Here is a 13,233-nt window from a genome sequence, read left to right on the forward strand (position 1 = left end):
TGACCAAGATGAGGAAAAAAAACCACAAAACTTGCAAGAAAATACCTTCTCAAGAAAAAAAAAAAAAAAAAAAAAAAAAAAGAGGCTGACAGGAACAGATAATCCAAATCACCATTGCATCCCAAAGCTTCTCCTCTCTATTGTGAGACATCTGTGACAGTGTCTTTATCCAGAGATAAGTGTGCAGGCTTAATCTAATGCTTAATGAAGATGATTAATCAACATAATAGAACTTATCTGCAGTCTGAACTGTGACACAGTGACTCATGCTAAATAGCCTTTTACTTCCCAAGCAGACACATCGATTTCAATGTCAACTTTCAAGGCATAAAGATCATCTCAGCATGAGCAAAGGTAGTGGGATCTGGCCAGCATTTCTTTTGTGGTGGTACTGCAGACCTATCCAGAGTAATCAGATATTAGAAGAAGCAAAATTGCCTTCAAAAAAACTTCTTTCCAGAACCAGACTGACATCACTAGTTATACAAATAACAGTAGTAACAAATAGATAAAGCTGTACTATATTGCTTTATGCTTTACCAAAACTGCAGGTGGGAAAATGTCTCTTTCTCTATGAGGAAAAGTAGAGCATCATACAAAAAAGAAATGCTACTTCTCCTGTAGCTGTTATTTTCTAGCATGTAACATTTCTGAGCAATTTAAAATTTAGAGAAAAAAGTGAATATGCTCAAATTATTATGCCTGATCTTTTAGGAATATCTTACTTATAAAAGCATATTTTACCCCCCTTCCCTGGCATGTCCTATTCTGTTCTCTCTGAAGGCAGTCTCAAAGGGTGCCTGAAGTTAAGAGATGGACCCAGGAGTATAAAATTGTCTTCTCTGAAATATGCTTGTAAAATCTTAAAACTTGGTGCTTGTAATTATTAATTTTATTTTATTTTATTTTATTTTATTTTATTTTATTTTATTTTATTTTATTTTATTTTATTTTATTTTATTATTTTATTTTATTTTATTTTATTTTATTTTATTTTATTTTATTTTATTATTATTTTTTAAGGGGAATGTTAAAAACACTACAACTTCACAGGGAGATGGCTGTATCTAAGATATGCATCTATCAATCAGTTCACAATCAGTTGAGACAAACAGATATTTGCAGAACATGATTCATTCACATTCTATTTTCAATGTTTATTTTAGAAGATACAAATTGTTACCTTTAAATGTCTATATCTACCTCATCTACAAATTTCAACATCGATCACATGAACACTAGCCCATAGCTCTGATGAAACTGTGAAAGAGCATCTTCTCAGAAACATCAGGAACATCTATGCAAGTACTGCCCTTGCTTGGTGCAGGGAATAAATTCTTCATGATGAGGGTGGTGAGGCACTGATGCAGGCTGCCCAGAGAAGCTCTGGATGCCCCATCCCTGGAGGTGTTCAAGACCAGGCTGGATGGGCCTTTGAGCAACCTGGTCTGGTGAGAGGTGTCCCTGCCCATGGCAGGGGGCTGGAACTGGGTGATCCTTAAGGTCCCTTCCAACCCAACCATTTTACAATGCTATGATTCTATGGGAATTATCACAGAAGTGTTAAGATCAGTTGATGGAGAATGGGAATATCTGGGGTTGGAAACATTGGAAGGAACAATTAACAGAAAAAAGGCTATGGGAATGGATTGTGCTGATGGCACATATATTAACAGGTCACCAAGATGCCAGCACATCTACATGTGTCTTCTCAGGGCAACCAGCACCAAGGCAACAAAGGACAGACTGAAAGAACATCCTAACACAAAGGCAGCCTACATGCAGAGTAAACCAAAGACTCGGAGATGACAGTGAACAGAGTGGGAGCCATAAGACACCAATATAAGGTGATGAAAGTTGGTGTACAAACCTGGATCATTCACAGAGGTGGGACAAGTCAGTGATGAAAAGTCAAAATTGCTGTTCACTCCTAAAGAGTACAAACAGGCAGACCTATTACTGGAAAGGGTTTCTACACTAAGAAGCACCCTGGTGAAGTGAGGAGGATTCAACAGCTGCCATTCCTTGTCCTTCAAGCAATTGCAAGAAAGCCTGGACAGACCACCTGCCTACCATGTAGTGTTTGCATGCTGAACAGACAAGTTGGGCACACACATACTATTGCTTGTGAATATGTGGTATTAGAGTGTGACTGAGTTAAAAATAATTTTATGTTAAAATAAAACCACGTTCCCCTCACTTGAGGTCTCCCATTGGACTTTGCTATGCTGAAATACCACAACATTACATCCTATATTCATGAAAATCAGTCTCTCTCAATTGGTTCAATTAATAATTCATTGTTCATATGAATAGTGAGAGTTTCAGCAAAGAGGATTAGCTAAAACCTATGTGTTTAGCATATATGCATCAGATGTAGGTGATATATTTCCTACATCTTGTCCTATCTGACTCAGAGTACACGCTTACAATCTCACACGTCCTGGTCTAAGCAAAGATATGAAGTTTTTTCTATTTCCTGGTAAATGGTCCATTCTGAACCTGATAGACTTTTCCATATAAGAAAACTATAGAAATATTTATGTTTCTGAAGGTTTTTTATTTCAACAAATGGGCAATGGCCACCAAAATAACGAAGCAGAACAAAACATTTTGATAAAAATACCCAAGCAACTTTAGAAATAACAGAGTGACCCATTATCAGTTATGTCTGATTCAGACTAGAAATATATTTACATTCCCATATATGCAGTTATTTAGGAGATGACAAATAGATTACAGCAATTTACTGTAATGCAGTTTTATAAGATGAAATCCCTCAGATAAGCTACCTGTAGATCACACATGAAGAAATGATTGCACTGCATCACCAAACTCTATTGTCAAAGGGTCCATCAGTAATTTGTTTGTTGGTTACAGTAAAAAGCCCATTTCATTTTATAAAAAGATTGTGCGTGATAGAAGCCAGATTTCTATCAAAGATTTTCAATACCCTTTTGAGCAATTTGAACACAGTTTCCATTCATTCATTTTACCTGTTCTATTATGTTCCTATTGGAAACAATTTCTATAATAATTACATTTTTATGAGTGTTGCCAGAAGGAAGCTCTAATAAGCAGCCCAGATTTCTCAGTATTAATTCTCAAGGTGTATTATTCCATGATATTACAGATAATTTAAATAAATACAGAGATATGCATGACTTGGCAACATTCTTATTTATGCTTTGATACTTAATGGTGATGAAGTCACTGTACTGCAATTATACGTTACATGATTTTTGACGTATTCACCTTTGTGTTTTATGAATTTATCTATTTTCAGCTACAATGCATTAGTGCCCACAGTGGGATTTGCAACTCTGAAAACTAGGGCATAGTGGCAATGATGGCATTACATTTTTCAGAGGTCAAAATGTACAAAGAGGTGAAGACAGGATCAAAGATAACTTCAAAGGCATCTTTTCATTCCTCTGGGATAAATACAGTTGGATATTGCACTGGTACAGAAAAGAGCTTGCAGATTTCCATTTATAAGGCTCTTCAGGGCCACTTGGGGGTTTCACTACACTTTCTTATAGTTGAAATTACAATACTAGCTTTTCCAGAGCATGTAGAAGCTGCTACATTCTCATATGCCTAAGGTGTGTACTGCAATCCCAGTGAGAAAATTTAGTCCTACTTGTCTAGGCACAGTTCACATTTTAGTTCATTACACTCATTAAATACTATGGAAAATGCTGCAAAACTTCTTATATTATTTTTTTTAGGCGTGGAAGTGAAGTCCAACAGAAGAGCAGCATTATTTACTAAGCTGGTGTCACACCCAACTGTTGGCAGGACTGACTTCAGGACTGGCATTTGATTCTCATATGTTCACGCTCTTCTCTTTGTATCTGTTATTTGGGCAGATAGAGTTTGTAAAAGTTTGCTAGCAATTTCTGAGGGGACAGTTTATTACAGAGAGGTCTACTTATGGGCTTCAGAAGTGATTCTGTTTCTAGAATATTGAATTGGAATATTAGAAACACGGCAGTGTCTAGATTTTCAAGGACTGAAAAGTAGAGTTTCACTGTCGGCATTCTTCAAAAGGAAAAAAAAAAAAAAAAGAAGGAAAAGAAAAGAAAAGAAAAAAAATCTCCTTTCTTATGTTACTTTCTTGTGGCTGTTCCTTTCTTGAACAAGTGGTCCTGTCTTAGAATAGATCCAGTGAAAAGGATAACCATAACACTGAACTTAAACAGATGGTCTGAAAACATCTGAACACATACATTAGTTTTGCCTCAAGTTGGTTTTAAACTTCACTTCAGTCAGTCAACTGAGATTTCACTTGGTGAAATATAAAAAAAAAAAGCAAGCTTTTTCTTTCTGTTTAAATCTCATGAAATTTTGAAAACAAAACCTCAAAGAAAAAGATGGTAAGACATAAATCACCATTTAGTACTGCTATTTTTACTTGAGATTCAAGTGGTCCCTTTCTGTGCCCCACAATAAGTTGTGGACAAGAAGCTCATGCTGCAGCCAGCCTGCATGAGTAGGCAGCCTTTTCTGGATGCTTTGTTTTTATGAAAATAACATTTTCAAGCTCTATTTGCTTCAGATGAAGAAGACATAAGAAAGCAGAACAACATATCACAGTGACTGGGCAAATAGTTGTACATAAAGATATTGGCAGCTTTCAGGTTTGCTTTCATCTCATGGTTGACAGGTGCAAGTGCATGGTGTTGAGTATAGCACGTTCTTTCAAGCACACTTGTGAGACATATCTGTGAATATCTGAATGGTTTGTGAACAGCTCTTTTCGCTCTGTCAGATCAGATCAAGAGCAGAGGTAAAGACTGTGCTGCTAACTTGTGGTAAAATAATACTGGAATAAACTTGTAGTATCTATGTGTTGTTTCCTACATATTTGTATTATTTCGTGACACACTGCTTTTCTATGCTTATATACCTACAAAATCTGAGTCACAACTCTATTGATACATAAATGTTCAGATAAGCAGTGTGCCATGAACTACCACAAATGCATAGGAAACCTCTTATTCTGGGTTTCTACATTTGTAACTGAAATTTGTCTTCACTGCCAAATATGCTTGAAGAGTGGCAGAAGTTCAGGTTGCAAGGATGCCATCTTTACCTGGATATTCCTCATAATCCCAGGGAGAGTGACCTGTCACCTGCAAGCCATGCAAGGCTTGGAAGAGCAGGATTTTGCAAGACAGAGCTGATGTGAGCCTCTACTAGAAAGTGAGTGTTCTAAGACCAATTCCAGGTCCTCTGTTACCACAAACTTGTTACCTTTTTACTACAGCTCCAGTACTTGGAATTTTCCTTAGACACACAACTCACTTCAGTATTCTTCAGTGAAGACTGGTTCTGCATTCCCAGTCCTCCCCCCAGATGCATGGGGAGCCATACATGAGACATTAAGTGCTTTAGGAGATCCTAGCTGTAAATCTCTCAAGAGATGTCTCAAGAAAGACTGCCCCAAACCTGGTTTCCAGTTAATGCCTTCCTTGCTAATTTGAATTTGTGTCATCTGTAGAATATTTGTTCTGTACAGGTTGTTGACTTAACCTCAAAGAATTGTCCAACTCCTTCTCTCAGAATTTGTGCTTGCCCTTCACTGAGCTTGGGACCAGGGTTCAGATCCTTTGCCTTTAACAGGGACTATGGTGAGGTATGGCAAGAAAGATGAGACAATTGTTTGATTACAGGCATAGGAAAAGCTTCTTGATTATCCAGGTAGGAGACAGCTTTATCAGAACTTCTACCCAGTTACTTCAATCTTTGTCTTGAAGTCAGTGGTGCATAGTATACAAGAATATTAGAAATATGCACCCTCCCTTATCTCCAGGGAGCAGCGCTTTTCTTTTATCCTGCTAGAATTTAATTAGGTGAAACATTAGATTAGAATTCTATAGCATATAAACTCAGCAACACAGTTTCATCTGTAATTGGCTCCATCTCAGGAGAATTACAGGAGCCAAATATGATAAAGCAATTCTTTTCCTGCTTGCTAATAAGCATGTATTAAGCTGAAGCACCATACCAAGAATTAGTAAACCCTTCCTAACCTTCTTTCTTATTTTTGAGTCTTTATTTTTCTCTTCAAAGCCAACCTCTGCCTTTCAGAAATGTACTTTATGTCAAGAAGTTGCAACAAGTGAAAGGCAAATGCTGCTAAGTGACAGCTCTACTCCAGAGAAAAGCAACATCCGTTCTGGAGTCAGCCATTGCATTTCATGAATCAGTCAAGTGTTCTCCTAGGAGCCACCAGTTCAGTCAAGCTCTGGGTATATTTATTTCAAGTAAACAAGGGAACATATGTTGTTATATTAAATAGCAGCAGTGGCTGGTTGAACAGACTGCAATAGAAAACTTGTACTTTAAGTGCACTTGCCAACAGGGCTGAACAGTGGTGTGAATACTGCCGTCTCTGCTAGGGAAACTGCAAGACCAGGCTGCCTTGAACCCACATTAGTACAGACCAAGAACAAGTGGCCTCGGGTCTTGGTTCTATAACTAGAAAAAATGAAAAATCAGACACAAAAGTCAGTTCATTTTATTTATGGTTTGACTGAACAATAGCAAGTCCCAAGAAACATAAAAATAGTGCAAAATGAATTTCTTGTTAGTAATACCGTCATGAGTTTCATTCATTCTTACTGTCTCTATTCTCAGTCCTCAAAACTTAACCTGTGCCAGAACTGTGAGCACGGAAGGTAGAACTTCCATTTGTATCAGCTCTGTGGGAATATGCTCAGCTTCTCCTTTTAAGAGAACAAATGCTATAATGAAGACCTATTTTAGCTTTTCATATTCTGATTACTTGCCTGCAGTTCTGTAGTTTTTAATGCCATTTTATATTCTGACAAAGAAGACTGCGTGACAAGGAGCAAATCCTAATGTCTTTACTCAGTACTGAAGCAAATCTCAGCAAGAGTTCATAGAAATCTGTAAAGCCTGAAGAGAATTTAGCCAAGAGCATTTTAAGGCCTCAAATGTGAAAGCACTTTTCTATCTGTTTAATATTATGAACATGAGCAGACGTCAAGATTGCAAAAGTTAGTTTTTGTTGTTGTTGTTTTTGTCGTTGTGTTGGTTTTTTTTGTTGTTGCTGTTTTTTTTTCCTTGCGTATAAATTTAACCTGCTTATTTTAACTGAAAAAAAAAAAAAAAAAAAAAAAAGGAATGAGCAGCAAAGAAGAGGGAAAAATAGAAAGCTGCAGAGTATAATTATATCAATTCAGAACAAATCAGAAGCAGCACACAGGGTTGTTTTTTTTTTTTTTTTTGATAACTTTTCAAACACAATATGCAGACTGTGTTCCCTTTTTACAGAAAGTTTTCAAAAAGGTGACTTTTTCTTGATTATGAATGAACTGGAATATTTTCAAAAGTCTAAAGTTCTGTATAGTAGAAAAAATATTCTGCATATTATCCCTAAAGCACAGCACAGATCCTGCACATATTTATTAAAGTATATCTGAGTGGTTAAACAAGGACTATATTCAGAAATTAATTTTATTCTTACTAATGTTACAGCATTTGAACTGTGATTTCTGATTCATCTGAACAATTCGTCACGTAGTTCCCAGACAAAAATCAATTTAGCAAAACTAATTCATATTTCCCTGAAAGAGACAAGACAAGTGATTACAGGAACTCTGAAATAGAATAGTCCTCCTGCAGCAGGTGCAGAAAACACAACTTGGATTTTCTTTTTTTAACTTTGTGAAAGAACTGGTTGGCTTTAATTTGATGAAAAAACATGGCAAGTGGTCTTTCTTTTTGATTAACTACACTTAATGAATGCATACATCAACTACCTTTGAACTATGGTTAATAACATTGTTTAGTTTAAGTCTTTGTCAGTATCACATGGCCATTTTTAATAGCTACTCATTAACCTAATTTAAAAGAATTATGTTTTCATTTCTGCTTCCACAGTATTTTCAATACAGTAGTGTTTTCATTGTCTGTATGCCATCAGGAAAACTTTCTGTTGGTGCAAATTCCCCTACTCTCTCACTAATCTATGCCAGATGAGAATTTGAAACCATAAATCGACTCAAATTATAATTTCACCAAATTACATTTTTGTAAGAACAGATATACAACACAGATTGCTGCACTACCATATTGATTACTGACCTTCTAGATTTTTTTTAACTATTGTAAATATAATGAAATACTATAAAAGTTTACCTGATATTATAACCAATCATACTTTGCTATTTAAATATGATATTTGCAATATAGTATCTAATTAAATCCTTAGTGATAAAGGACCCTCTCCAATTGGCTGGAAGCACTCAAGAAAATTAATTCAAAAATTAGTAAATGGATCTTCATTGTCTGAAGCTATTCAAATATGCTAATTCTAAGCTAATCTGCTGAAAGTGTTTTGGTTCCAGTTTCAACAATCAAATCCATAAGCAAATTATAAAAATGGAAAAAAGAAATAAGGGGTCCCAAAAAGTAAAAGATTTTGCAAATTGATGTCAAGATTACCCTTATGAATACCAGTGTAATATTTTTGCCTTCTTTTGGTGCAGAATTATTAATCCATTGTTGTTGTCCATGATGAGGCTGATGAGCACTAGTGTTCCCACAAAAAGTTGAAAAGAAAGGAACAACCTAAGCATTTCCAGAAAACCTGATGTTATATTGTTGTGCATGATCACACACACTTGGGTGATCCATGTACTGTTGGCTACTAATCACCAAATTCTCTAAATTCTGGACTTGTGCATGATGTCAAGTCCTCGTCTACATCCATCTTTGAAAAATCAAGGAGTTGTTTACTTCCTACAAGTACAGCCCTGATGGACAAAGCCAGCCAGTGAAATATTTGTAACTGATAATGTGGGCAGATCATTTAGTTTGAACTTGTCTCCAGTCAAACTGCTCTTTGCCTTGCTCTTTCTGTTTAAGACCATTAACAGCAGGATTGCCTACCCCACTCAGCCTTGCCCAGGGTGTTTTCTGGGGCATGGTTCCTCCCTGGGGAAGAGCTGGGTAGTGGGATAAGGCAGATCAGTGAAATGAAGGATGTGTTCAAACATTCAGCTACTCTACCTCTAAAGCTTACTTTGCTTCCCCAGTGGTTTTATTTTACACTCAGATGAATACACAATAATGAGCCAATAATCCTTAGAGAACTTCTGAATATTTGAAAATAAAGCAAAATGAAATGAAAAGTCTGACTTATCCCCAAAGAAAGGCTCCACACTTCAGTATCACTTTCTGATTTCACCAGCTTAGTGTACTCATAGATCTGAAAAACAATTGTGGAGCATAAATTAAATGAACTGGTTTGTTTCTGGAAATACCTTTTCATTCTATTAATTTTCCAATTTGCTATCTGTCCAAATGATAAAGACATTTAGCTCATGACTGCTTCTGCTTCAGGGAGGAAAGCGATGTGAGCAGGATCAGGATATGAGTGCTACTGGGCTATTAATTTCCATTAAAGTAATGACATAGGTCTCAAAATCTGGACCATAGCCCTACCATGATTATGGTGACACAAACCAGTACAAAACTCTGTTTTAAGAGAGTGCTGAATCACACACAGAACAGACTGTAGGAAGACACAACTGGAAAAAAAAAATAAAGGAAAAGAGTACAATAAAACAAACAAAGCTCATAGCTCATCAGATGCTTGCAACTACACAACTTATTTAACTGTGACATTCAGTTCTGGTTGTTCAAGTTGTTTAGTATTACACACAGTGGACTCATTTCATAGTTGCTTGAAACAGTGTTATCCACCATGCCTTTATATTTACTGTGCTGCCTCAGGAGGCCTGAAGGATGCAGAGGCTACACTGAATTAAATCAAATACATAGTCACAACTTCTAGCTGTCATGTTGTACATAGAGTTGCTTCAAGCTACAAAACTGACAAAGTTGCTTACAATATTTTGCTGAACTTCCCCTAATTTGTAATCAATGTGTACACAGAAAAGGGCAAGTCTTTGGAAAAGAAACCATAGACCTACAAAGGATTTCATAGCAAGAAATGCTCCCAAAATAAATTTAGTCATATACAACTCCCCTGCATCCAACACAGAAAGAGTTCATCCCTGTGCAGGTGTGTCACCTTGCCAGACAAAGCTTTCTCAACTTAATGAATTCAGGTTACTTCATAAATTAGAATTCATGTCTTGCCCCAGAACCAGAGCCAATGTAAGGTGTGAGTCATCTGCTTTGGAAAGCAATCACCAACAGCATTACAAACATTTCCTTGTGCCAGACCTGCAATCCTCTCCTATGAGGTTCGTTTCCAAATAAAGTCCAGGATAATTTCCCTTAGCCTACTCCTAGAAGAGCACTGGAGCAGACAGGGGAATGAGGTGAAAGGACTAAAATTAGATTTGCCCATGATACTACCCTCCTTTTGACACTTTTGTGAACTTTGTGAGAACCTGTGGAGAGGGATAATATTAGCAAAGTATGTCCGTAAGCTAAGTTTTCAACAGCTATTGATCTGTGCATTGGTGTTCAGCACACAGGTTTCTGTGTTGCAAACATCCTGCTTCTTAAAGCCTTTCTCCCTGCACCTAAGAACCCCTGCAAAAGGAAAAGAATGTGTCTCAGCAGGTTAAGATGAGTTTTCAGGTGAAAAGGGAAGGCTGAGAGCCCTCTGAATAGGTGAAACAAGAGCAACAAATCTGGCTGCTCATTCTTAAAATGCCTAAATCCTTTTTCCAGAACACATTCTAATAACTTAGCCCACTGAAGTCAATGGTATTTTACAATGATTTGTCTCACTTTGTACTTGTAATCTGTAGCACAGCAAGGAAATGTCTTTATAGGTTCAACCAACTCCTCAGCTACAAGACTCACTCTCACCACACACTCGAAAACTCTGTCCTTCCCCTGGGACCATCACAATCTGAATTCAGACCTACATTGTAAGAATAGAATCACTGGAGTATATTTCAGCACAGAATACTTAGATCAGTATCTTGTAAGTCTGGTACCCTGTTATTTTTGAATGTTGTAAAAATACATCACTCTATCATTTAGTATGTAATTTTAGTACTAAATATGACAGCAGTAATTCTAGGAATGAAAGAGGTATTTACTATAAACAAATCCAAAGAATAATAAGATATATCATGCCCCAGAACACCTTTTTTCCATCAGTTATGCACGCATTAATGACATAGTGTAACAAGAAGCTATGAAGTGTGCACCATTTAGAGAGATGGAAGTGACAGAAGTGACACCTCTGGCAAGTCAGAGACCTAGATCAGGACACCAATACTCAAAGCTGGTGTGCACACACACACACACCAAGCTACAGGGAGAACCTACCAGCTGGTGGGCTGGTGGCCTCAGCAGATGGAGGCATGCTCTGCCTGAGTTGCTGAGCTGCTAGAGGAAGGACATGAGGCTGGTGAGAAGACTGACTAGCACCAGCAAGGACGCACACATTAACAGGTTCTGGAAGAATCAGAGATGCAGTCCCACATTACACAGGAGGAGGTATGGCCCAAGGCTGAGAATGGAGATTTCTAGTATGACTGGAGATGAAAGCTTGTGACTTTGGGCAGCTAGGATGTCCTTCTCCACCTGTAGATGTTCACTGTGAGGACTGTCAACTTAAGTATCATCATCACACAGGAGGCCAAGGAGAAGAGGTAGGCATCTGCTACAGACTACCTGATCAAGAAGATGAAGTGGATAGGCTTTCCGTAAGTAGCTGGAAGAAGTCTTATGGTCACAGGCCTTCAGGGAGGAATTTAACCTTCTTGATAGCTGCTGCAAAAGCAACGTGGAGAGGTACAAAATATTTGTGAGATTATGGAGAGGACACAGGACAATTTTTTTAAGGATGGGTGCTGGATGGGCCAGATAGGGAAGGAACTTAATTAAAGAAGAAGGCACAATAACTGAAGGTCTGCAGCAAACAACAGAAGTCCTAAAGCCACTGTCTGGCTTCTGCTGACCTGTAAGTTTATGTAAAGGTTTGGCATGGGCCCACAAAGTCACCACCAAATATTGTTGAGGTCCCTCTCAGCACTGGGCCAAGCTCCTGTGATAACTCTTCAGCTGCTGCCCCAACACCAAGGCCAAAGGGGCATCCACAGGTAGTTGCCTCTGCTGCCTCTGAAGATCCTGCTGCTCCTGAGGCTCTGCCTGTCTGGACTGAGTTAGGCTGAGGACTGCCACCAGCTGTGTTTGGGTACCTTTCATGCACAGTTTCCATGTCCTCTCACTCTTTTCTCTTCCCTCTGTAGTGCATCCTCAGCTGTGAGACTCCAGTACGGCCTCCTGGTGCATGCCCTCCTGACTACCTGCAGCAGCATGGAGATAATGAGCTGAAATAAGGAAAACTGCAGCTCCGACAACCCTTCTCTTCATCTGAGGAACCTGCAAAGGAGAGAAAACAAGTCTGTCCATCTTTGTGTGACACTTGCAGCACCTCCCCCCAGGTTTTCAAGGACCCATTTTGGGCAGGGTGGTATCAGTTGTTTCTGCCCTGAACAGCTCATGTGAGGGGCAAATGGATTTGGGCTCTAATTGACATGACCCATGATGTTACCACAGCTGGATGCTACTTCTAGCCCTCCATCTGCTCAGCACTGCAAACTCAGACTTCTCTCACAGCTTGCATTCCTAGAAGAATTGTATTGTTCTCAGTGTGTATTTCTATGCAGTGACAAAGCACAGCAGCCCTGTTATGCAGCCTTCTTTGCCACAGCTCTGAGCCCACGCCTAACACCATTTGAAGCTTTGTGCACTGTCTATGCTTTAAACCCAGACGTGCATAAAACAGTAACTCACTTACCTGGTTTGGGATCTAGAGTCCTGCTTCATCACATCGTTGCCAGTGGCTGTGGTGGGTGCAAGACAAACATCCCTAAATGTACTCTGTAGATACTGGGCAATGAGATGGTATGCTGGGGTGGCACCGGAGGGCATGCTCTCCTCCTTGCTGTTTTGCATGGTGGTTCTGGCACCCAGGCTGTAGGGGTTCAGACCAGCAGGAGGCTTTGTGCAATGCTCCCGTCCAAAAGTATCTTCAATCTCTCCATAACAGGCATGTCTGCTGTTTCAGCCCAAAGGTACAATGCAAAGTTCCATCTTCAGGAATGAAGCCTTCATTTCCTTGGCTGTTATGTGGCACTGCTCACCAGTCCTCTTTTATCTCCCATTGCTCATGAGGAGCAGCCTCCTGAAATTACCACAAAGGTATACAGCTTCTAGAGAAGCTTCTGGCTCTCTCACTGCACAAATTTCTCAGAGGTACCA

General features: G+C 38.6%; 1 protein-coding gene across 6 annotated transcripts in view; it reads right to left on the reverse strand.

Moving 5' to 3' along the window:
• Positions 1-13,233, reverse strand: part of CALCR (calcitonin receptor) — a 173,827-nt gene that overhangs the window by 102,164 nt on the left and 58,430 nt on the right. The window contains exons 1-2 of one of the 6 annotated variants that reach the window (XM_084507312.1): positions 12,770-13,102; positions 12,168-12,275 (exon numbers count right to left, since the gene is read on the reverse strand). The exons of 2 other annotated variants lie outside the window; for them this stretch is intronic. In XM_084507312.1, the coding sequence (XP_084363438.1) occupies positions 12,168-12,187 (20 nt within the window). In that variant the 5' untranslated portion in view covers positions 12,188-12,275; positions 12,770-13,102. Of the gene's footprint in view, positions 1-11,292; positions 11,432-11,640; positions 12,136-12,167; positions 12,352-12,769; positions 13,103-13,233 lie in introns of those variants that run through there. 3 more of the 6 variants (XM_084507311.1, XM_084507316.1, XM_084507314.1) reach the window with 3 other exon arrangements.

The sequence above is a fragment of the Aythya ferina genome, assembly GCF_964211825.1.
Source record: "Aythya ferina genome assembly, chromosome: 2".
NCBI lineage: Eukaryota > Metazoa > Chordata > Aves > Anseriformes > Anatidae > Aythya > Aythya ferina.